This window comes from Chelonoidis abingdonii, chromosome 1 (genome assembly GCF_003597395.2).
Source record: "Chelonoidis abingdonii isolate Lonesome George chromosome 1, CheloAbing_2.0, whole genome shotgun sequence".
Taxonomy (NCBI): Eukaryota; Metazoa; Chordata; order Testudines; family Testudinidae; genus Chelonoidis; species Chelonoidis abingdonii.
In genome coordinates this window covers 169,633,032-169,655,907 of record NC_133769.1, presented here as the reverse complement: position 1 = coordinate 169,655,907, position 22,876 = coordinate 169,633,032, and the positions used below count along the sequence as shown (strand labels likewise).

The 22,876-nt window shown below is 42.3% G+C and overlaps 1 protein-coding gene across 7 annotated transcripts in view; it reads left to right on the top strand.

The window, feature by feature from the left end:
- Positions 1–22,876, top strand: part of CBLB (Cbl proto-oncogene B) — a 226,022-nt gene that overhangs the window by 101,085 nt on the left and 102,061 nt on the right. For all 7 annotated transcript variants that reach the window (XM_075072562.1, XM_075072555.1, XM_075072552.1 and 4 more), the window contains one exon: positions 6,295–6,441. In XM_075072562.1, the coding sequence (XP_074928663.1) occupies positions 6,295–6,441 (147 nt within the window). The remainder of the gene's footprint in view (positions 1–6,294; positions 6,442–22,876) is intronic.

Sequence of the window (22,876 nt, the reverse complement as noted above, 5' to 3'; positions counted from 1 at the left end):
ACTCTGCCCACACCTCCGTACTGAGTTCCTGTCTTGTTCCGTAGGCGGAAAGTACGGCGGCTAGGTTTGGGGTCTGAAAGGTCTGTTGGGTCACTTGGGTGTGCATGCCCAACGATCGCATGATGACCTCTATTGTCCTTCAGGCTCTGCAACCTGGGATCGTCTTATCGAGAACAAACTCTTCCCTCGAAGGGTAAGTCCTTGGATTAGTGTACTGAACTCGGGAGGAGTTAGAAACCTGGCAGCCAGGGAGATAGCCTCATGGGGATGATTGCCTGAGGCCAAGGTCCTGGGCTGCCGAGTTAAGCGCGTCCAGGGAGCCTGGAGGAGAGGTCCTGGCACTTTTTTTGCCTTTCCTCCAGGACGCATTTAAAAATTCCTGCGCGTGAGTCCTGGGGGTTAGCACTTCGGTGAATCTACCCCACCTCTTTCAATGGTATTATAGTTATACTGGCTCAGTAGAGCCTCTGTTGGCCACTCGGAGCTGGGAGGGCCCCCGCTGAGTATACTTTACGCCATAGTTACGGTCCATTCCACTAGCCTTCCTTGGACTTTGGGGTGGGTAACTGTTGGCCATGGCACTCCCCTCTCATTGCCGACTGACCACCAATTGAAGAGGGAAGGATGTACATACAAGTACTCATACCTCGAGAGGGTACCATGTACTTTCTTCAACTCCCTTTGCCGTCGGTAGAATGGAGCTGGAGATTTTGCCAGAGAAGTGTCGGCAGCGGCCTGGATAGTTTTAATAAATGGCAGTGCCACTTCGGTGGGCATCCGCGCGTCAGGAATGCTCACTACAGGGTCCTCAACTTCCGGGACTTCCTCCACTGAGAGAGGTTGATATTGAGTGCCACCTACGAAGGAGACTCCCGATGCTCCCTGAGGTCTATCGTGGAAGGCCCTGAGTAGGTCCCCGCCACAGCCTCCTCGGGGAGAGAGGATGATACCCTGGAAATGAGAGGTCCTGGATAGTCCTTTGCTCCTGGGTGGTTCCTGCTCCAGCTGTCCGGGAATCCGGAGGATGGGCCGCATGCTCTTCCGACTCCGCCGCGGCGGGGGGGGGGGGGCGGAAATAGTGGCCTCTGGTGCCCGATGTTCTGAGGCAGCAGGAGCAGGTCTGGACTAGGGAGCGCCCTGGGCTTTGATGGTACATGCAGCGTGTCCAAAAGACACTGTTTAAGGCCCTATGTCCTGAGGACGTGTGTCCTGAAAAAACCCCCGTGGGCACCTCCGTATCACAGCGTCCCGTCGATAATAGCTTGTCCGCCTGGAGGATACGGACGTCTTGCCAGGACGGCCATGGGCAGAAAACTCTGGAGCTGCCAGTGCCAAAGGATCTCGCACCCCGGGACCGTGGGAGCGTGCCGGTACGCAGAGCGGTACCGAGAAGCGAGACCGGACCTGCGACCGGGCCGGTGCCGGGAGATTCGACCCGTGATCTCTTCGAGTCTCTGCTCGGTGTGATTGCTCTCCGGAGGAAACGGTGCCCTGGGTCGGTGCCGGGAGCCGAGGCGGTACCAGGAGTACATGAGTGGAGTTATCGATCGGTGCCCGTACGATTGCGCTGGGAGCTCGACCCAGGGAGAGGATTGGTGCCCGGACAAAGGAGCGGTGCCGAAGTGAAACGACGTCCGACCTGGAGCGTCTTACGGATCATGACCGAGAGCGGTGCCGTTCCGCTTACCACTGGACAGACGACGGTCTAAGTCAGGCCGGCTTGGCCATGGAAGGTGTCCCGCCACCAGCGTGCCGGGGGTAGGGCGGTCGCCCGACTCGGTCCATGGCGCATCAAGTCTTTTGCCGCAGAGAACGTCTCCGAGGTAGACGGCAAAGTGACCTTCTACCACGGCAGGTGCAAGGGAGCTGTTTAGGCGCCTGACTCGGACGGCCGTCGCAGGGCCTGGATAGAACGGTGCCGGTTATGGTGGTTGCCACGGCAGATGTTGGTGCCCGGGCAGTCCGACCGAGGCGCAGTCTCCTGGCTGCGACACGGGCCACTGTCGAGCCCATCCTGAGCCTTCACCGTCTTCGACCTCGGGGAGAGGAGCGGCGCCGCGGGGTTCGATTTCGGTGCCGGCTGTGGTCGGTGCCCCGGGAAAATCCTTAGTGTACCGGCGGTGCCCGGGTGCCATCGGGTGTCCCTTTGCTCACCGGCCTGGCTCGAGCTTCGATGCCGAAGGCGAAGCGTCAGCCGGTTCCATGAGGACTTGCTTAACCTAATGTCCCGCTCCCTCTTAGTTCTAGGCCTTAAAAGCCTTGCAAATTGAGCACTTAGAAGATTAATGCGATTCCCCCGAGGCACTTCAACAGGATCGTGGGGACTTCCTGTTGGCATTGGCCGTGGCACAGGTCGAGCAACTGCTTGAAACCCGGTGAGCAGGCACGAGCTCCAGCCACGGGTGCTTGGGGAACGCGGGCATACTCTTCCGAACCCACTACAATTACTAACTAACAAAACTATGACTATGAACTATAAGTGAATCTAACTAACTATATATATATAAGAACAATTAACAACAACTTATGAATACCACAACTAGAGGAAGAAGAACTACGAGTAGATAGGGGAAAGGTGAGGTCAAGCAATCCGCATTCCCACTGTTCAACGACCGACACGGGCTGGTTATCGGCCTCTCCACGGCCCCAAGGGTGTTCACGAAGTGCATGGCTGTGTTTTTTCTAGACCTTTTAATTGTTTTTGTTCTCCCCGCCCACCTTTCAGACTTTCTCCAATTTGTCCACATCTTTCATGAAATAAGGCACCCAGAACTGGACACGATACTCCAGTTGAGGCCTAATCAGCATGGCCTAAACCAATGGTCTCCAACCTTTTTACACCTAAAATCACTTTTTGAATTTAAGGGCAATCCAGGATCTACCCCACCCCTTCCCCAAAGCCCCTCCCCACTCACTCCATCCCCCTCCCTCTGTTACTCACTCTCCCCCACCCTCACTCACTTTCATTGGGCTGGGGCAAGGGTTCAGGGTGCAGGAGGCAGTTCGGGGTTCTGGCTCCGGGAGGAGGTTTGGGGTGTGGGCTCCCACCTGGTGGCACTTATCTCAGGTGGTTCCCAGTAGACAGCTCAGCGGGGCTTAGACAGGCTCCCTTCCTGCCCCATGCCACTCCTGGAAGGAGCCAATGTTCCTCTGTGGCCCTGGGGGGAGGGGTCATGTGGCTCCGTCTGCTGCCTCTCTCTACTGGCACCACCCCCACAGCTTCCATTGGCCACAGTTCCTGGTCCTGGCCAATAGGAACTGCAGGGGCGGTGCTTGCAGGCAGGAGCTGTGCACGGAGACCCCTTCCCCCCCGCTGCGGGGGTGTGCTGGCTGTTTCTAGGAGCAGCATGAGATGAGAGCACACAAGGAGCCTGCCTTATCTTAGGCCAGTCATCACCAACCAGTCGATCGGGATCGACTGGTCGATCCTGGAGACTCTCCTAGTCGATCGTGATTTCCGGTGGTGCATTGGGGCTACCGCTATCTACTATAGATTCTTCTGTAAAATATGTATTAAGTACCTGTTGCACTAATTGTGCTTCAAAAGTTTATTTTATGAAATGGGAACTCAGTGACTTAGCCACTGATTAATAATAATGATCTGTAAGTATATTTTAAAATACCACTTAAACTGAGAACTCATCAACTTTATTTATCCATGTTACTTATTATGTCCAATCTATTTCAGTAAAAATATGAAGTTTCATAACTCTTACCAATAATAACTTCAGGTTTCTGGGAGGTTTCATTGTGGATAGCAGATAGAAAATGCATAAGGGTCAGCATGGTCTAGTAGATAGGACTTTGGACAGAGACTTAAGAGACTCAAGTTCTATTCCTGGCTCTCCCGTTGGCCTGCTTGATTTTGAGAGAGTCACTTCTCCTCCCCATGCCTCAGTTTCCCCCATATGTAAAATGGAGATGATACTTACTTCCCCTTGTAAAGTACTTGAGGTCTACTGATGAAAACACTAAATAAGAGATGGACATTTAATATATTTTTAATTAAACCAAAGAAAAACTTTTTCCTTTGAAAATAATGCCTCTGACTACTTCCCCAGTTTTTCTGTGGCTGAGTTGTTTGCAGGGCAGAGCCACTGTTGTATAATTAAATGGCTACCTGATCATAGAACAGACACTAATACTTGGCCCGTGTTCAGCGTGATACTTTATCACTTGCCTCACTTTCAGCGCAACTGTTCCTATTGAAATCAGTGCACTGTTTGACCATGTCAAACTTTCTGTCCACTTAGCTGTTCCCGAACTGGTTGAATCTGTAATGATATGGACATCAGTCCTCCAGATGTGGAGAGCAGATGGGAAGTGGGAGGAGGAAGTGATTTAAAAATATAATTTACTCTGAGGTGGACCCTGGTGTTTGAAAAGGTCACTGTAGATGGTGGTTGCTTGCACTGTGTTTCAGGCCTGAGTCCTGAGAAGTAAAAATAAAGAACATATGGGCCTCATTAAAGAACAAAGGAACTGGGGAGTGGAGGAGATGGAGGGGAACAAATCCAGAAAATAAGAAACAGTTGGACACCCTAATTATAGGCATCTGATTTTACCGGATTAATTAAAGACTACAGAAGAACTAACCCCACAGCCATTTTCGGGGCGAGGCAAGGCAGTATATTAATTACACTTTTTTAAAAAAGACTTTTTATTATAATTCTTCTTATCATAGCTTTCCTGATAGCAAAACCTATAATAAAAGCTTCAGTTCAGCTTCCATTCTAACTCTCTATTTTCAATTGCTCATGAGTTCTTCAGTATTCTTCTATTTTCCATGTTTATTTCAGTCCTAAGTTGCATTTCCTTTTGGGATGGCTTTTGAAAATCAATTCAACTTTTGAGTTAGGTGAGCAGGGAAAATTTTTTTTCCTGTTCTGAAAAATATTTATTTTGTCATGGGTAACTTCATCAATTGTACTTCTCATGTATCTAGAAAAGTAACTTTGTAACTTAAGAAACTTTGAATTTTTCTCTTAAAAAAAAAAAAAAAAAAATGCCTACGAAGCAATTTGCAAATGGTTACACATAGTAAGCTATTTTATATAGTTATTGGTTAATTGTTTGCAGGCACTAAAGAGTTGTAAGAGAGGCTTTGTAACAACTTGTAGTTAAAAATGGTTCTTCCCTTAATTTTAAAGATTAATTTATCCAGAGATCTGCTGCATTTGTGGGCTGGCCCTGAGGCCTTTACCACAGTTAAAAACCCTCGATCTTTGTAGGATGATAAATGATATCCCCACAATGAAAGCCGTGGGGGAATTTTTCTTCCCAAAGGCTCTTCTCACAAACTCTTTCACAAGAATGGATGATCTGATTTGAAGGATGCATTGTTCTTTTCACTATACTAAATGGGATTTTTTTTCACCAAAACTAAATTGCTGCTGTTAATGAACTGATGTGAAACCTGAAAATTTACAGAAGTGAACTAGTAGCAACAGTCTTGATTTTGTTTGCCACTGAAAACTTGAAGGAAACATTAATACTAGAGGAGGTATATTAAGGAAAACAAGAAATAGGACGTCAAGTATCAGAGGGTTAGCCATGTTAGTCTGGATCTGTGAAAGCAGCAAAGAATCCTGTGGCACCTTATAGACTAACAGACGTTTTGGAGCATGAGCTTTCGTGGGTGAATACCCACTTTGTTAGATGCTTGTCATGCATCTGATGAAGTGGGTATTCACCCAAGAAAGCTCATGCTCCAAAACGTCTGTTAGTCTATAAGGTGCCACAGGATTCTTTGCTGCTTTTAAATAAATAGGACGTATCTGCAAAAAGAGAATAAAAGTGTCAGGCAGAATGAGTGGGATGAGTAGACAGTTAACGCTGTCCTTACACCTTTGGAAAACTGGATTGAAAAGTGGTACGTCACATATGAAAATGTATTTAGTGTTTATCCAAATCCATAGTAGTTGTCTGTCTGATATTCAGCAATTAAACTGTTCAAGGATGGGGCTTGTAGGCGATCCTAAGATACCTTTTGATTAAAGAACTTTGAGATCCCATGAACTATCACAAACAGGTGCTAAACAGAATCAAATTCTATTCTGTTGTTGAAAGTTGTAGCTTAAAGCTAAGTATAAATTATCAGTGGAATGTACGTGAATACTTGCATTGCAAATACATGTTAAAACATGAAAAATATAATGTGTTAGTCACTTAGTTACTGGGGCTTGAATTGGAAGTTCTTTGTTTCCCTTTTATCAGGCGATAATATAAACAGCAAGTTGAAAGACCTATTAATAGTTTTAAGATTTTCCCTCTTTATTTTTCTTATAATTGCAGGCGAAACCTTACAAAGCTGTCCCTCATCTTCAGCCACATGCTGGCGGAAATCAAAGGAATATTTCCTAATGGCCAATTCCAGGGTGACAACTTCCGTATCACAAAAGCAGATGCTGCAGAATTCTGGAGAAAATTTTTTGGAGACAAGTAAGTATTACTGGTTAGAAGGATTGTGAATTCTGTCTTATGCATACAGAGAAGTACTGTTTTAAAGAATGCAAATAGAATAGATACAATTTTTTTTGCCAGAGATGCCATAAAGATGATTTTGCATTTAATTTCTTTATGGTTATTAGTTTCAAGAATTAAAATTTGTGTGCATTAGTTCTGCTTCTGTGGGTAAAAATACACGGAAAGAAAAATGAACTATGGGCGGGCTGAAGGGAAAATTAGGAGAAGTTTTTTTTGTTTTCCTTTTGGTCTTTAAAATTGTGTTGCTGTGGAAGGTGCAAAACCCATGACCCAATATTTTTTTCATTTTCTTAAAATTACTGTGAATTTTGATCCTTTTCTCCAAATCCCATAAAAAAAAGTCCTGTCTGCTTTTCACTTTCCTGGTGGTTTCCATTTCTAGTTTATCCTTCCATGTGTTAAGCAAAACCTTAAATTTGGAAAGTAATGTAGGCGAAGACCAAATTTTCAAGCAAGAAGGAATATAAATTTTTGTTCTTGTTAATCTCTAGGCAAGAGAGTATAAAATCTAGGGTGACCAGCAGAAGATGCAGGTGCTGCTGTCATGTGCTAAGCTGCATACTACTTAAGTTGTTTTGAAAATACTAGCCTATACTTCTGCTTCATAGTACCATGTTATAGAAATTACAGTTCTCTCCTCTAATCTCAGACTAAAACTACTGCTTGCCTCAAAATCCTCTTCTGCTAACCAGTGTAACATTAGAGGCCCCATAGTGAAAACAATAGTACACTTACTGTCCTTAATCCCTTTCATTTCAGTTGAAGGAATTATTTTCACTGAAACATTGACACAGTATGTTAAATTATTTCATCAATCTTTTACATCTGAGAAATTAAATTTGAAGGTGAATATGAATGTTGGCTCTGATCCTGTAAATACCTACTGCTGAATGTGTCAAAATGAGAGGAAGATGCACAGGTAGAGGTGAGATGATTTAGGTCCTTGAAGGTGAGGGTGAGAAGCTGCTGTCTCATCACTCCAGAAATATTTTCTATCTTTCTAGTAAACTAAAAGGCACTTGCTGCAACCCATCAGAAAAAGATAGTTTCACCTTAATTAGGTAACTGGCACTCCAAAGATTGTCTAAACTATATAATTTAGGTTAATTGAGACTCTTGGAGTAAAATAAATACAGTTTATCATTTTTGATGGGCCATTGCATCTAGGGTGAATTTTAAGATCCGTTGGGCGGGGTGGGGGCAGGAGACCACAGTGCATCCTATAATGTATATTATTCTTGCTTACATGTCCTGCTATAAGAGAATTATCATAGACTGAATTAGGAACTTTAACTGAATCTGATGTTCCCTCCCCATATTGTTACATTTTCAGTGAACAAGTTTACTGCCTAACACATACTCTCAGATTCGTAATGTTTGACTATATTTGTGTGCTACTTTACAAATATGTTAAGATGGAGTTTCTGCACTGAGGACCTTAGAGTCCAATTCTGATATGACAGGTGGAATAACAGTTAAAGTGCAGGAATAGATGGAAACAACACATCTGTGTAGATGAGTTCTGGGAGGCGTAATGAAAGAAGCGAGTTTTTAGAAGAATACGCTGAACAAGAAGGAGGGGATTGTGACCGTACAGGATTGTTTAAAAAACTGGCAACTAAATAGAACACTTTAAAAAATGTTACAGTTGTGTTTAAACACTTTATGGACTTTACACTGGGCTGTAGATTAATATGTGAACACAGTCTTGTCACGCCTTCATTATCAGTATTTATCATTACAAAACACTTATAGTGGCAGGAACAGAAAGAGGTTGGTGAGATTCATAGATTTTTAAGGTCACAAGGGGCCATTATGATCTAGTTTGACTTCCTGCATAACACAGCCATAGCGTTTCACCAAGCAGTTCCTGAGTCAAGCTTCTAACATCTACTTGAGCTAGAGCATCTCTTTTAGAAAGACACCCAGTCTTGATTTAAGACACTTCAAAGGATGGGTTGTCCACTATGGCTATAGGTAATAGACAACTATTTATTTTATTTATATATCTCAAATCGTCTCCCCATATAAGTACTTATAGGCTCTGATCAAGCTTACAGCTCTTAATCCTCTCTTTAAAAGAGGTTAACTTGAGCATATTTTATGCTGCTATTGGCCCTGCTCAAAAGATCTTTCAAAACATCAAGGGTCAGAAATTTTTTTTTAAGGATTTTTATTTTCAAAACTTCCTGTGATAGAGCACCCCCTTTTTTTTAAAAAAAAAAAAAAGTCAATTAAAAATGCCTAGTTGTAAATATCAAGTTTTTAACATGCCTGCACATTTCTACCTTTCATTTAGTGTGCCCTTCTTTTCTTAGTTATCCTTAGAGTTTGCTCCTTGGTCCCTTCCCCTTTTTCCTTTTATGCGCTATCCTTGGATAACTTTACCTGCTGTCCTAGCTGCAACTTCCATTTCTTTGCTGCATACTTGCAGATCGCAACCATAAATCTAAAGGCAACTCTGAACTCCACCAATGCCTTGTTCATTTCCTTCTGACCCCTTCTCTTTCTCTGCTTTTCCTGAGCCACCTGATTTATTGCCTCTCTTCTCTGTCTTGACTCTTATCTTCATACCTCTTTTTGTGCCATACTTTCCTGGTGATCTAATTTCTCTATTTAAAAAACAAAAAACTTTCCAGGTGGATTCTAATTTAGACTGTAAATTCCTTTGAGCTGGGACCACGTGTGTTGTGTTTTGCGTGGTGCCAAGCATAGATAGACCTCAATAAATAGCTGCTATTGTTAGTAGGCTGACTTTTTAAGAAAATGCGACTTGCCTATGATTAACAACCTCACTTCTCTGTAGTAAACAGTTAATCTGCACTCAGTGTCCTTGGCATTCACCCAGGTTTAGTTAATTGTGTTTAAGTAACAGTAAAGCATGTAACAGCATGAATGTTGAATACATAGATGAGTAAAAGTTATTGTCTTGCATTACCGTTTAATCTCCTTATGAAATGAAATGTCTGAAGCCTTTTAGGCATGAATTGTCTTTTAATTCATTGAGTAACACACGGTGATGTGCCTTTGGGGGTCACATCCTTTTAAAGTGGGCGTGTTATGACAAATTGGTCTGCAAGTACTTAAGTATCCCTTTCCTAGACTTAGCGCATGCTTCAAGTTTTAGGGTGTTGCACGCAATGTAATAAACAATAAAATCTCCAGTGTTCGTACTGGTAAATATGTTCAATATTTAATTCATTGCTCAAACACAGACAGTATTTTCAAACCAGCCTGCCGAAGTTTGGCCCCTTAGACCTAAATTTAGGTCCAAATTCTGCAGCTGGCTCTCTGCCATCAAATTCCTGTGTCAATGCTGAACCCTACTGAAGTGAATGGGGATTTGCATGTGATCAGACGTCTACCTCTGTAGAACAAGTGACAGGATTGGGACCTTGGAAACTTAAATAAAAGTGTTAGGATTTTTCAGGATTGCTGACCACCCAAAAATCCCATTGAAGTTGGCAGGAGCTGAAGGACCTATGAAAAAACAGCCCACATATTTAGGTTACCAAATACGGATTTAGAAGCCTAACTTTAGGCACGTAGATCTGAAAATTTTGGCCCATATAACCGGTTTCAGTGAGGTGCCCTTCAGAACTATTACAGACATATGCATTGTAAGCATTTTAGTATGTTGCTTCAACATAGATACAGCTAGCTTGATGGGTACTGGTTAATTGACCTCCTGTGTCAAGCTCCATTGGCATCAGCACTTTTAAAGAGAGCACATTGCGAGTGAGATTCTAATTGCAGAGGGAAAAACCCCAATAACTTCTTGAACAAAAATCTTATTTTTTGTTTAAACAAATTAAAATTTTGGAAAACAGCACTATTCAGGGCAGCATGTATGCACATGCTTCATGGTAAGCATCTATTTAATTGCCTTCCTGAATTAGGGCTGTCAGATACCTACGAGGATTCTGGTATGTGTGTAATTCATAGAATGCCTTATCCGGAGATCTTTTTACTCATTTTTACTTTACTTTACCCTTATTCTGAGAACAATGGGAGTTGGCTCAGGTAAACAGTAAGTAAATTACCTTGAGATTTGGCTCCTAGAGAAATATGGAAATAATTATGTTTTGTGTCACCTGAGTGCAGAGATGGAATTATTTTTGTTTATAGCTGATCATGTTATGATTTTTCAGAGTATAAACATAAACATTTTCTAGTTTCTCTGAAAAAAATAATTGGAAACCATCTCACAATCCCTTTTTCACCTTTTTTTTGTTGCTGGAAGCATATCAGGGTTTTTTTTCTGACTTAATTTGAAATATCATAAATGAAGTTTTAACAAAAGTCATGATCCATTATGTCCTAGGCCTGCTCTTCAGATTATTATGCCCTTTGGCTTTTGTCTAGCAGCAAAGACAGACATGCTGCTCTTTTTTTTTTTTTTATGTGGATATACAGTAAATTCTCAAAGATCAATTCCTGGCATCCAATCTGTGCTGAACACTTATTTTTCTCTTTAACTGCTCTTCTCAAATGAATTGGAAACTTTTTAAATTTTGTTGCTCTATAACCAGGGTGGACAACCTTTCAGAAGTGGGAGTCTTCATTTATTCACTCTAATTTAAGGTTCCACGTGCCAGTAATACTTTTTAACATTTTTAGAAGATCTTTCTATAAGTCTATAATATATAACTAAACTATTGCTGCATGTAAAGTAAATAAGATTTTAAAAATGTTTAAGAAGCTTCATTTAAAATTAAATTAAAATGCGGAGCCCCCGGACCGGTGGCCAGGACCTGGGCGGTGTGAGTACCACTGAAAATCATAACCATAGGTTGCGTACTCCTGCTCTATAATAAGCAAAGTGTTATTTTTCCAAGAACATGTGTTGCTGTAATTATTCTTTTACAACCATCAGGGCCACTACAGCCACTTTAAGGCACATTCTGCGGGTTACCAATATATGTATCATAGCATGCTTGTCTTCCTTCAGAATTTACAGCAAGCTGTACGCACAGCCAGATGGTTTCAAATTGTTTAATTAAAAATACATTAATAGCTAAGATAACCATTAGAAGTTCTTACTGACCATTTATCTAGCCATCATCAGTTGACAGTTTCCCTTACCCACCACAGAAGTGGGTCTCACGGGCGTATTTGAAGGTAGACAGAGTTTAACAGATTGATTCATGGAGGGCATTCCATTAATTTCCCTCTGTGATGGGTTGGATCACAGAAACCCCCTTGGGAATGCCAAGACTACTACTGCCCCTACTTTCCCTGCCAGTTTGGGACTCCAGAGCCCTGCCTGGTTGTGCCAGACACGCTTGCCGGCCACAAACACAGACCCAGGTCTGAACCACGTCCCACAAACTGCAAGCTTAACAGAAAGCAGTTTAAGGAATGGTCCTGTCTTTAACACTTAGATGCCCAACTCCCAATGGGGTCCAAACCCCAAATCGTTTTACGTTGCATTGTTCGCCCTCTATAACACTGATAGAGAGAGATGCACAGCTGTTTGCCCCTCTCCCCCCAGATATTAATACAACTCTGGGTTAAATAATAAGTAAAAAGTGATTTTATTAAATACAGAAAGTAGTTCCTAGTAGTAACAAACACAACAAAGTGAATTACCAAGCAAAATAAAATAAAACTTGCAAGCCTATGCCTAATACAGTGAGAAAATTGAATACAGATAAAACCTCACCCTCAGAGGTGTTCCAGTAAGCTTCCTTTTACAGACTAGTCTCCTTCTAGTTTGGATCCAGCAATCACTCACACCCCAAAGTTACTGTCCTTTGTTCCAGTTTCTTTCAGGTATCCTTTGGGGAGTGACTGTCTCTTGAGCCAGCTGAAGACAAAATGGAGGGGTCTCTCAAGGGCTTCAAGAGACATTCTATTGTGGGTGGAGGCCCCCTCCTCTCTCTTATGCAAAATCCAGCTCCAAGATGGAGTTTTGGAGTCACATGAGCCAGACACGTGTCCATGCATGACTGAGTTTTTACAGGCACCCACATGCTATCTTGAATGTCTCCAGGAAGACTTCTTATCTGGATTGGAGCCTTCCAAGATCGTTCGTTAGGTGTTTCTTGATTGGGCACTTAATTTGCACATTCCTTTCTTAAGAAGCTGGCCAAATGCCTTACTAAGGGTATGGCTACACTTCGAATTTCAAAGCGCTGCCGCGGCAGCGCTTTGAAGTGTGAGTGTGGTCGGAGCGGCAGCGCTGGGAGAGCTGCATGTAAACCACATCCTTTACGAGTGTAGAGTGCAGCGCTGCCGCCCTGATTACACTGACGCTTTACAGCACTGTATCTTGCAGCGCTCAGGGGGATGTTTTTTCACACCCCTGAGCATGAAACTTGCAGCGCTGTAAAGTGTGAGTGTAGCCAAGGCCTAAGGCTATTTAAACTCAAACAAGTATACAGCCAATATTTATAACTTTGAATACAACAATGACGTGCATACAAATAGGATGAATATATTCATGTGTTACATGGCATATGTAACATAAAACATATCCCAGTTGTGTCATAGATACATTCATAAGCATGTTTCCATAAAGTCTTATCGGTTACACCATCACACCCTTCTCCTGAACATACTGCTAGAGATTTGGACACTGTCCACGGCGGAAGCAGTACCTGTAAAATCCCTGTTTCTTTGGTCTCACTCCCTTTCAGTGCCTTTAAACCATATGATGTCATTCATAAGTGTTCTAGGAAGTTTTGGGGTTCCTGGTCCCCAAGTGCCTGAAAACAGATTGGGGTGTAGTATTGTTAACAGAATGCAGACAGCAATGTCTGTTAAAGTGTAGGTGTCATGGCATTTAGCCACAAATGCCATGAGGTGGTGTGCCTCAGCTTCTCCTTCCACACATCAACATGGGCATGTTGTGCTTTTGCTGCTGTGCCAAGTTTCCAGCCTGTTTACAGGTATAAGCTGAAAAGGCTCAGGGAACTGTCTTGTCACCATCCATAGCATTTTTTCCACAAATCAGCTATGTTCCACATTTTTAAAGGGTCTACCACTAGTATTAATTCCTTTGTCTTGACCCATAGATGAAGTAGCAAAAGACACACTACGGTGTGTCAGGCTTTGTTCATACTATTTAGCTTGTTTAATGTCTACTGCATTTTCCCACTTCTTTGTGCACCCTGATTCTACTGCCTCTTTGGGGAAGGCTTTTAATTTAGGCATGTGTTTTGAGGCTTTGGCAAGGAAAGGGTGTACTGCAACCATGTCTGCCTTCGCCCCCTCCCTCTGGAATTTCTCTGGGCTGGACCCCACTCTCTTGTGAAGCTTTACCTATGCAGAGATTTTTTCCTTCCTGCCTTCAACACAGTTTTATTTCTTATAAGCATAGCAAAAATAACATTTCAATAGGGTGCTTTGGATTAGTAAGATCCCCTTGGATACCCCACTCTCTGTTCCCAAAAGGTTAGCTGGATACCCCTCCAGGAGACCTGACCCTCAGTTTTCCCTTAAACCCTGATCCACAGGAGAGGGGTCTGGCATCTTAAATGCAGATTTTTCACCCTCCTCCTGGGAAAGTCCCTCCCTACAAAAGGTGGGTGAACTCTCTGGCCCCTGCATACCTTCCCTCTGGACTTCCCTTTCTGAGCTCCCCTCTGTGTCAGACACTCCTGTGTCTCCCAGAAGGGAAGGTAATCCTGGTCCGGCTGTGGGCTTACAGCTACCAGCTGTGACAGACCCTTCACTGGCCAGCAAAGTTCCCCACCTTCCACTCAGGTTGGGCTTGCTTCCAGCTACAGAATCCCTGGGGTCTGTTCCACAGCGGTCACCAGGAACCCAGCTTCCACGTTTGGGATACATGTCTCTGTGCACCCCAGCCAGGCCCTGGCCCCTGTTGACCTGCAACTTCTTGTCAGTCAGCAGGTGGGGTGACCCCCCTGCTATAGGGTGAAACATTCCCCTCCCCATGGCAGATGATCATGGGACAGGAGCTGGCTGTGTCCAGCCCCTCCCTCTGGGACTTGCCTTGAGCCCCACGGCTACAGGAACTGACTACATTCATTCCTGCCCCCAACCCTGCATTTTTCACTGTTACAGAGGAATCTAAGAGGCACCCTTCTGTTTCCTCAGCAGTCCATGTGACTTCTCTCACACATGCATGGCTTTTAGCACAAGATTCCTTCTCACTGCTAACCAACCCTGGGACAGATTCTGCCACATGAAAGAAATCATTCCCTAGTAGAAACGGTGCAAAATTGTGTGCTGCTGTTGCAACATCAGTTCAGCCTGCAAATGACTAGTTTGCCTGTGTACTTTAGCTAAAGGTGCAAGGACTTTGTAACTCCCACCAGTTCTAATTCTACCATTTTCCCTGGCAACAAATCCTTCTCTTGGGTCAGATCCCTCTTGACCACAGAAATCTCGGCACCAATGTCCCTCAATCCAAGAAACACTTCACAGTTGAGTTTAACAGCATGCATATGCTCATTGCTTGGTTGTGTGGAAGGAACCTTTACAAACTCTGTGTGGAAAGAGGCAGCAGCCGGGATCTGAGAAGCAGGAACTTCATGTGTTACTTGCTGCCTGTTTCCACTCAGCAAGGACCATTTATTCTTCAGGTGCTCAGTGGACTTACAATGATAGCACCTCTTGGGCTTCTCTGCTTGTACAGGAGATTTGGGATGAGTAACAGGGCAATGGGGAGGTGAACGCCCAGCCTCCTTTTTCCCAGGGGTAAAACGGTGATTCTGCTTTCCACCAACCCTGTACCCCTCTGCCAGTGGTTTAATTGCAGCTTGTGACTGCTTGTAAGAGTCTGAAAACTCAGCTAATTCTCCCTCTGCAACCACCTTTTCCCCAAAAATACTGTTTTACATCTTCACTGCACATATTCAGGAACTGTTCCTGAGTAACCAAATCGCACATTCCTTCAAAGGAATCTTTCGTAATGTCTTTCTCCCTCACTCACTTATCTACCAGATCTCTCATTTCATTTACATAAGCCACATTACTGGAACCAGATCCCCTCTTAAGACTCCTGAATTTAACCCTGTAAGTTTCAGGTGTAATCTGAAACTCTTTCAAAACCAGTTCCTTAAATTTATCATAATTTGAAACATCATCAATAGGCATCTTATTGACTATGTCCAGAGCTCTGCCAGTCAATTATTATCTATGTGGTCATCTTTTCATCTTAAGGGATTGCATGGATGGTGCACAGTCTCTCAAAGGTGATGAAATATTCAGCAGTATTGCTGGATTCATCATACTGTGGACATAGTCACTCCCATTTGTGGATTTTTGGGGAAGTGGCACCAGCAGCTGGAGGATTTGTCTCTTCAGCTCCATAACAGCCTCTTTATGCTTCTGGGCCTCCATCTGGGCTTGTATTTCTTTCTCTTAAGTCCAGGGCTCTTTTGTGGGCAGCCTCCTCCCTACCTGTTTCTGCCTCTGTAGCTCTTCTGTGTGCAGTTGCCTCTGCTTCTTTGAGTTTCAATTGAAACTCCCGGTCCTCTGCCTTCTCTTCTGCTTCCAGTCTAGCCAGCTTTAGTTTAGTTGCTGCTTCACTGGTAGTCATTTTCCTGCTTTCTTTTCCTGGGCCACACCCCTTCTGCAGTTCACTGAAACTGGGATGTACTCAGCTCAGGAGCTTCTTAGTTAACAGAGATTTTCCCAGTGCCCAGTGTTCAGCCTTTCTGGGCAATCTGCAACCTGTGCAGTTCAAGCTTCTTCTGACCTTCACTCTTACTTATTTTGCTTCCTTTTCTGTCCCTATTTCCCTTACCTGAAATAAGCAAACAGAAAATAACAAACAAACAAATCCCTCCTCAAGATCCATTTAGGGGTTCCTAAAGGAAACTGCTAAATGATAGTGGCCAGACAAATGGCCATGGAAGAATGTGTGAAGATGCTTGTGAGAGAAACAGGCAAATTGACAGTGAAGGCTGCCATCCTCCATGGACCAAAGTGAGTGGAAGGTTTGTGGCACATTAAATAATAGACAATTACAAATCAGGGCTAAGTATTGAAGGAGCCTAAATGTAAGGGTCAGAACCTTTTATATGACACAATATCAAGTGTCAAAGTCAAGGCAGTGCAGGGACTCAAAGGGTTGACGTGGTCAGAATGGGGGCAGGAAGATGATCTTAGTAACGGTGTTTGGAATGGGTCTGTAGGGAGCAAAGAGGATGTCAGGCAGGCCAAGGAGAAGTAAGATGCATTAATCAAGATAGGAGTTAATGAAGGTGAGAGTTCTGATGTGTGGAGAGAGAAAAGGTTGGGCCTTAAAGGTGTTACAGAGGAAGAAATGGCAAACAGGCATATATATATTTATATATCTTAGTCTAGAAAGAGAACACAGTCAAAGCTGGTATACAGGTTAAGGGACCGAGTCACAAGGATGATGGTGATTGTGCCCGTGACGACTAGGGTGAGTTTTAGGGATGGAATATCAAGAATTGTTTTTTCCATAAGTTTTAATGATAGCAAGATATCCGAGAGAGACAGGCTGAGATGGAGGTTTGGATAGATGGAGATAAGTCATGACTGGAGAGAGCAATTTGTGGGTCATCTGTGGAGATAGTTGAAGATATGAAGAGTTAGCCAAGGAGAGGTCCTTGTGGAATACCCATGGAAGTTGGGAGAGGTGGAGGTGGAGAACCCCTGAAAGGAGCTGATGGAGCTGTCAGCAGACGAGCTAAGATAGGAAAATATTTCAATAGGGAAGGTGTTTATCGATTATGTCAGTGTATGATAAGCGTGGAATAAAGACTTGGTGATCCAGGGGATAGTTGGAGATCTTGAAGCAAGTAGTTTCAGTAGTGTGAAAGCATCTTTTCCCCTATTTTGTTTTATTTACAGTGAAGCTAAATGTACAGCTTAAATAGTAACATTAAATGAAACTGTGTAATTGTAGGGCATGTAATCAGCAGTTCCATTTGTTTACAGCAACTTTAGTAACCCCAAATGGGTTGTAAACATGCACATAAAACATAATCTGATAATTTTTTCATTATCCATATTTTATTACTCCATAGAACTTTAAGTTAGTTTTTTCCAGTTCCTCACTCATTTTAATAGTTTTTTTGCAGCTTTTATTTAGTTTCCGCTCTTTTCAAAAATGTTCAGAACACGAAAGAGAGCAATCCTGCACTGACAAGGAAAGTGGGCTAGATGATCTAACAGATTTTTTTCAATCTCCTAATTTCTAAACTACTATGAAGTCACACATTGTTTCTGAGTGATTTGAATTCTGTGATTTATGACTCTTTATATTGCAAAACTAATCAGTAGCACACATGTAAGTGTTCTTCAGATTTTCATTTATATAATTCTACTATTATTTGATGTCTGTTCAGCTTTTATCTTGATTGCTAAACCTTCACAAAAACTTGCATTTTAGTTATATGGATTTTAGTTATTTTTTATGAGGCAAATAGTTATTTCCCCCTTCTTTGTGGTTTTAATGGAAATAGAACTGGCTTGGTTCTTTGCTACTTTGGGCATGTACATTACTGCTGCCATTACAGCTTTGAGAAAAATAAGTAATTGCCACTTATATGAGACTAGATTTTTTTCCCCATGGGACTAGAAAAATTGTGGTTATTGACTTCTCAATGGCAGATAAGTGGGGTCTTTTAAATTGATATTTAAGGCTATAAGAAAATGGTGGGCCACAATTTTGTTGCAGAAACCACAATTTAACACACGCTGCAACTTTTTATAGTTTCTGCAATATTGAGTGGCATTGCGACCTGGTGCACAGGATTGCAGTGCCACTCAGATGTGGGGTTTTGTGGTTTGCAGGGTTTTCTATTTTTTTAAACAAACTTTTAAAGATACTGCAAGTTTAACAAACTGACTGCAACTTTTCAACCAAAAAAATCCCAAGTTTCGTGCAGCCTTCTCGATACTTAAAAACTGGAGTAAATATTGTGTTGGTCACTGTATTGGCTGAAGCATGAGATGCTACATTTTAAGCTAGATCAGACTTATTTCTTCTATGAATTGGGCACAGAGGGGAACCTGTAATGCACCAGTGTGTTTTACACTATGTCACATTGAGCTTGAACTTGACAATGTTTGTAAAACCAGAGAGACAAGCCTCGAACAAATTTGTTTTAGCACACTGCTGCTTTGACTAAGAGACATAACTCAGTCTGTTATGTCATTTCCCAGTCAGTCATTGCACTATGGTCTTGATGTCACTAGGCCTATAGCAGTCAATTCTGTGGGATGGGGTGGATTCCTTGTTGAGACCATGTTCAAGTAAATTAGCATGGAGGCAGGTAGCACGGCCTCTTCCCAATCTTTTAAAAAAACTTTGTACTGAATGAGTAGATTAGCCACTAGCATGGGTTCCCCAAATACTTTCAAAAGAAACAGTAGTATGGTCACAAAAGCACCGTGATCTGAGACTGACTTTGCAGAAGGCCTAACTTGGATCCCTGGTAGCGTGTGTTGCAATTCCTGATGTAGACAGAGAAAGGAATTTGGAGAAATAGGGACTGACCCCACGTAAATATAGAAGGCTCTTTTTTTCCTAGCCCTCGGCTGTTCCAGAGCATGCCCGCCCACAGATGGTTGTGGCCCTTGATGACTGTGGGTGTTTGGAAGCCATTGTTCACTAGTGAAGCCATGGTGGGTATACAGCTCTGTGTACAGCTGTGTGCTGTGCTGCCTCAGGAAATATTGACATGTAGCCTCCAAAGAGAGACTGCTTAGGCAAGGGATACATAGTCCATTACTCCTTCTTTATTCCCAGAGCTTTGCCCTCCTTTCCCTTCCCTACCCTCCTGCGTTAAGCTTCAGTTGTATTTCTGACACATGGGGTCATCATTGTAACTGTTGTATAGAATGGGATGGCATGATGGAGCAGAAGTGCTTTTTCTTTCTTGTGACTGATCTTCTCAGGCCTTCTTTGTAGTGACTTGTACAGTAATTTGCTCTGAGCTTCAGAACCAATGGAAGCATGAGGTCCATTTTTCATACTGCAGGGCATTCAGAGCAATAATAGGAAAGCTGTGTTCAGTGAAACCCACATCAGTTGCCTCAGACATTCAAAGAATTTTGTTTAGATCTGGGTGACTTAATTTAAAAATTCAAGCATTTGCTTTGGACACAGTCATGCCCCTTTTGTGTTTGAGTTCTGCAGCATTTCTGAGAGTTGTGCTGGCGTGGATGTTGGCAGAATGTCAGTTTCCAAGTTACACATTCACACCAGATGTGCTTCTGAGCTCCTCTATTTTGAGAGAGGAGAAACAATGGCATGTGCCCATCTGACCAATGCAACTCAGCTATTGCACACTGAAAGTTCAGAGATAATTTAGTTTTTAATCTATAGTTGTTGGTTCGTTTAAGCAAAACATGCAAATACTTAAGTTTCAGAAAATCCCGGTCTGCTCCTAGATATTCCATGATCAGAAAAAGAAGCTAAATCCATCTGTTAAATTATTTGTGAATTACTTGCTGAGCTCTAATCCTGTTGCTTCAAATGGCTTGGAGGAAGCTTGGCTTGGTGTTTGAGTATGATGTATCTTGGAATCCTGAATAACCCTACCCTTAGGGGCAAATGCTTACTGAAGCTCCTTTTTACATAAGAAGGTGTCTAAAACAAAGCTTTTACTCTGCCCAGAGCACACCTCGTGCCACCAATTTTGTTTTAAATGCAATTACTACTGACACTCTATCAGAGAAAATAGAAAGAGAGTCTTCTCCACTAGGAGTGTTTTTTTCTGGTGGGAGCCTCAGATGAGAGGAAGACCAAAGGTGATTATCAAGATACAGTCAGGTCTGCAGTGAGGGACAGTGTATATGAGAAACTTTTTCTGCATTGGGATCAAACACAAGCTTCCTGAAGCTTGAAAGAGGACCATTTTGTTGTTGCTAAATCAGCATGGGTACGCTCTGACTGCAACTCAAAGGGAAATCAGTGCAGAGATTCCCATTGATTTCAGTGCGAGTTGGATCAGGCCCTAAACGAGCTTTACATTTTTTCAATTTAGAAAAGTTCAGTTTCAAATAAATAAATAAAACACAACTAAATACATAACAGATGGCCCTCCTTAGCTCCCTAGTGTTTTAAGTCAGGTGTACGTTTCAAGCCACTTCGCATATTTATTCCTTTCTTATATATTTTCTCTTTGATTTTAATTAATTGTACAACAGCACATCCAAGATGATAACAAAATAGCACATGTAATACATGTTTATATAAACAAATGAAAACATACAGCCTGATACTTCCTGAAATTAGTACTGCTTCCCAGAAGACATCAGAAAAGACACACACTGTTGCTAAATATATGTTTAAAAAAGAAAAATCCCATTTTTTGAGCAACAAACAGTTTGAGTGAATTTACAGTGAGAATAGTATATTTGTACTATCTTCTAGTATTCCTAATATGAAATACTCCCCAGAATAATGCCGCACTAACAATACATTGTACAGCCAGTAATCACTTATATAATTCTTAAATGTAAGAAACAGAGAATGCACTTATTCAACCTAATTCTGCAGAGAGTCTAACATGGTAGGCGGTGTCATATTGCATCTCCCCTTGATGAACACAGCAGAGGTGCGTAACCCCTCTCTCTCCAGACAAGTTCCCACTGCTCTGCCTCATCTCATCAGGCATGTGCAGAAATACCAGTCAACATCTAATGCTGGGCATCATTAGTGGCATGATGCAGCAAACGAGACAAAGAGCCTGGAAAGCATTTGCTGTAAATACCTTGTACTATTCAAGGCAGAAAAGAGGCAGACTGCATTTGGTTGTGAACTAGATCCTATTTTCTTTTATTGTAAAGGCAGCAAGCTTTCTCTAACATTATTTAGTAGGCTTGACAAATGTACTGTTCTCAATAAAGCCTTACCTCAGCATTCATTTCCTCAGTTTCTATACCAGCATCTGAAGTAATGTGTTTGGATTTAAATAATAAAGACACCTGTACAAAATTGTAGACCCCTAACATGTAATATTATACCAGAAATCACAACAGCATGAAAATGATCATTCAGACAGGAACTCAGCCACCTATCAAAGCTCCTTTCCACTGCTTTACTGTTGTGGGAAGTTTACACTCAGCCTTTTCTGAATACTCTCATATCCCCATCTTTTGCAGTGTGCCTGGGAGGTTGTGAAATTCAGGCTTCTTTGGACTAAAGTGGTGGTGCTGCTGGTGGTGGGGAAACAAGTTCCATAGTCCTGGAGACCTCACAGAGAACACCCTGCTAGCGAACAAGGAGGGCTCCAGAACAAGGACTTCTGTTGACCTCAGCTGTCAGTATGGCATAGGGAAAAGAGGCAGTCCCTCAGGTAGGCTAGTACCAAGCTGGTTAGTGCCAAAAGCTGCATAGTGACTTTATCAGAAGCAGAAATGAGAATATTTTAACAACACGCAGTTCTCAGCCTTCCTAGGGACAGTAAATGATGGTCAAAGCACAACAGGCCAGATCCAAAACTCGTTGAAATAACTGGAAGGACTCAACCTTTAATTTTAATTTTTATTTTTTTTAATATCTGTTCTGGAAGATTATCACAAAAAAATTCAAACGTTATTTCACTGGCTTAGTCTCTCGACTGTGAACATTTCTGTTATAGGCTGAGTTGAATTGTGCATAAAGGTGTCTGACCTTGAAGTTTTGTATCTATTTAATTTTTTAAGCTGGTGAGGGGTAATAGCATTAAGTGAATAGAGCATGGTAGGTCCTGTACATCAGTCACATCTAATAATCATTTTCTTCATGAAACTATTGCAGATGGAGAGCAATCCTGACAATCCTCTCATCATTAGTTTTTGCTTGCATTGTTTTGAGATAGCAATTGCATATGAGATTAATTTTAGCTTTAAGGGTTTGGATTTCCTCTTCTAACACTTGCTACTCTAGTACTGTGATCTTGATGCTGTCACCATTCAGAGAGTTTAATGAGAGACTCAGAGGAAGTCTAATTTATGAGTACTGGTTTAATTCCTGTAATTGTGACACCTAAATTCATACATAACTGTAGTTTTTAACACCACGGATGCACAGAGGTTTTCCATCTTTGTACTTTAAAGTCAGTGCAACATTTTGTTCTTTCTTTACCATGATCAAAATTTGATGTGCATTGTTTTTTAAATGGCATCTGATGTGGTATCTCTCTTCAGTTCTTTGTGGTTTCCTGTTTTTCATACACAGATGAACATATCTGATGAGATCTGTTCAGCTTCATCATATATTATGATTTATGATTTTCTCAATACAAGCTTTAAAATAACATTTAGATTTCTAGATCCAAAGGCTTTTATGAATACAGTAAAGGCCAGATTACGGTTTTTCCCTGCAGTAGAAATATGAATTCAAGTCCACAGCATTCTGCTTTCAGCTGAAAGCTCCTTTTTAAAATTTAGGTGAATTGGCAAGTATTTATTTAGTGCAGAGCAATCAGATACACCGCTACCCTGATATAATGCG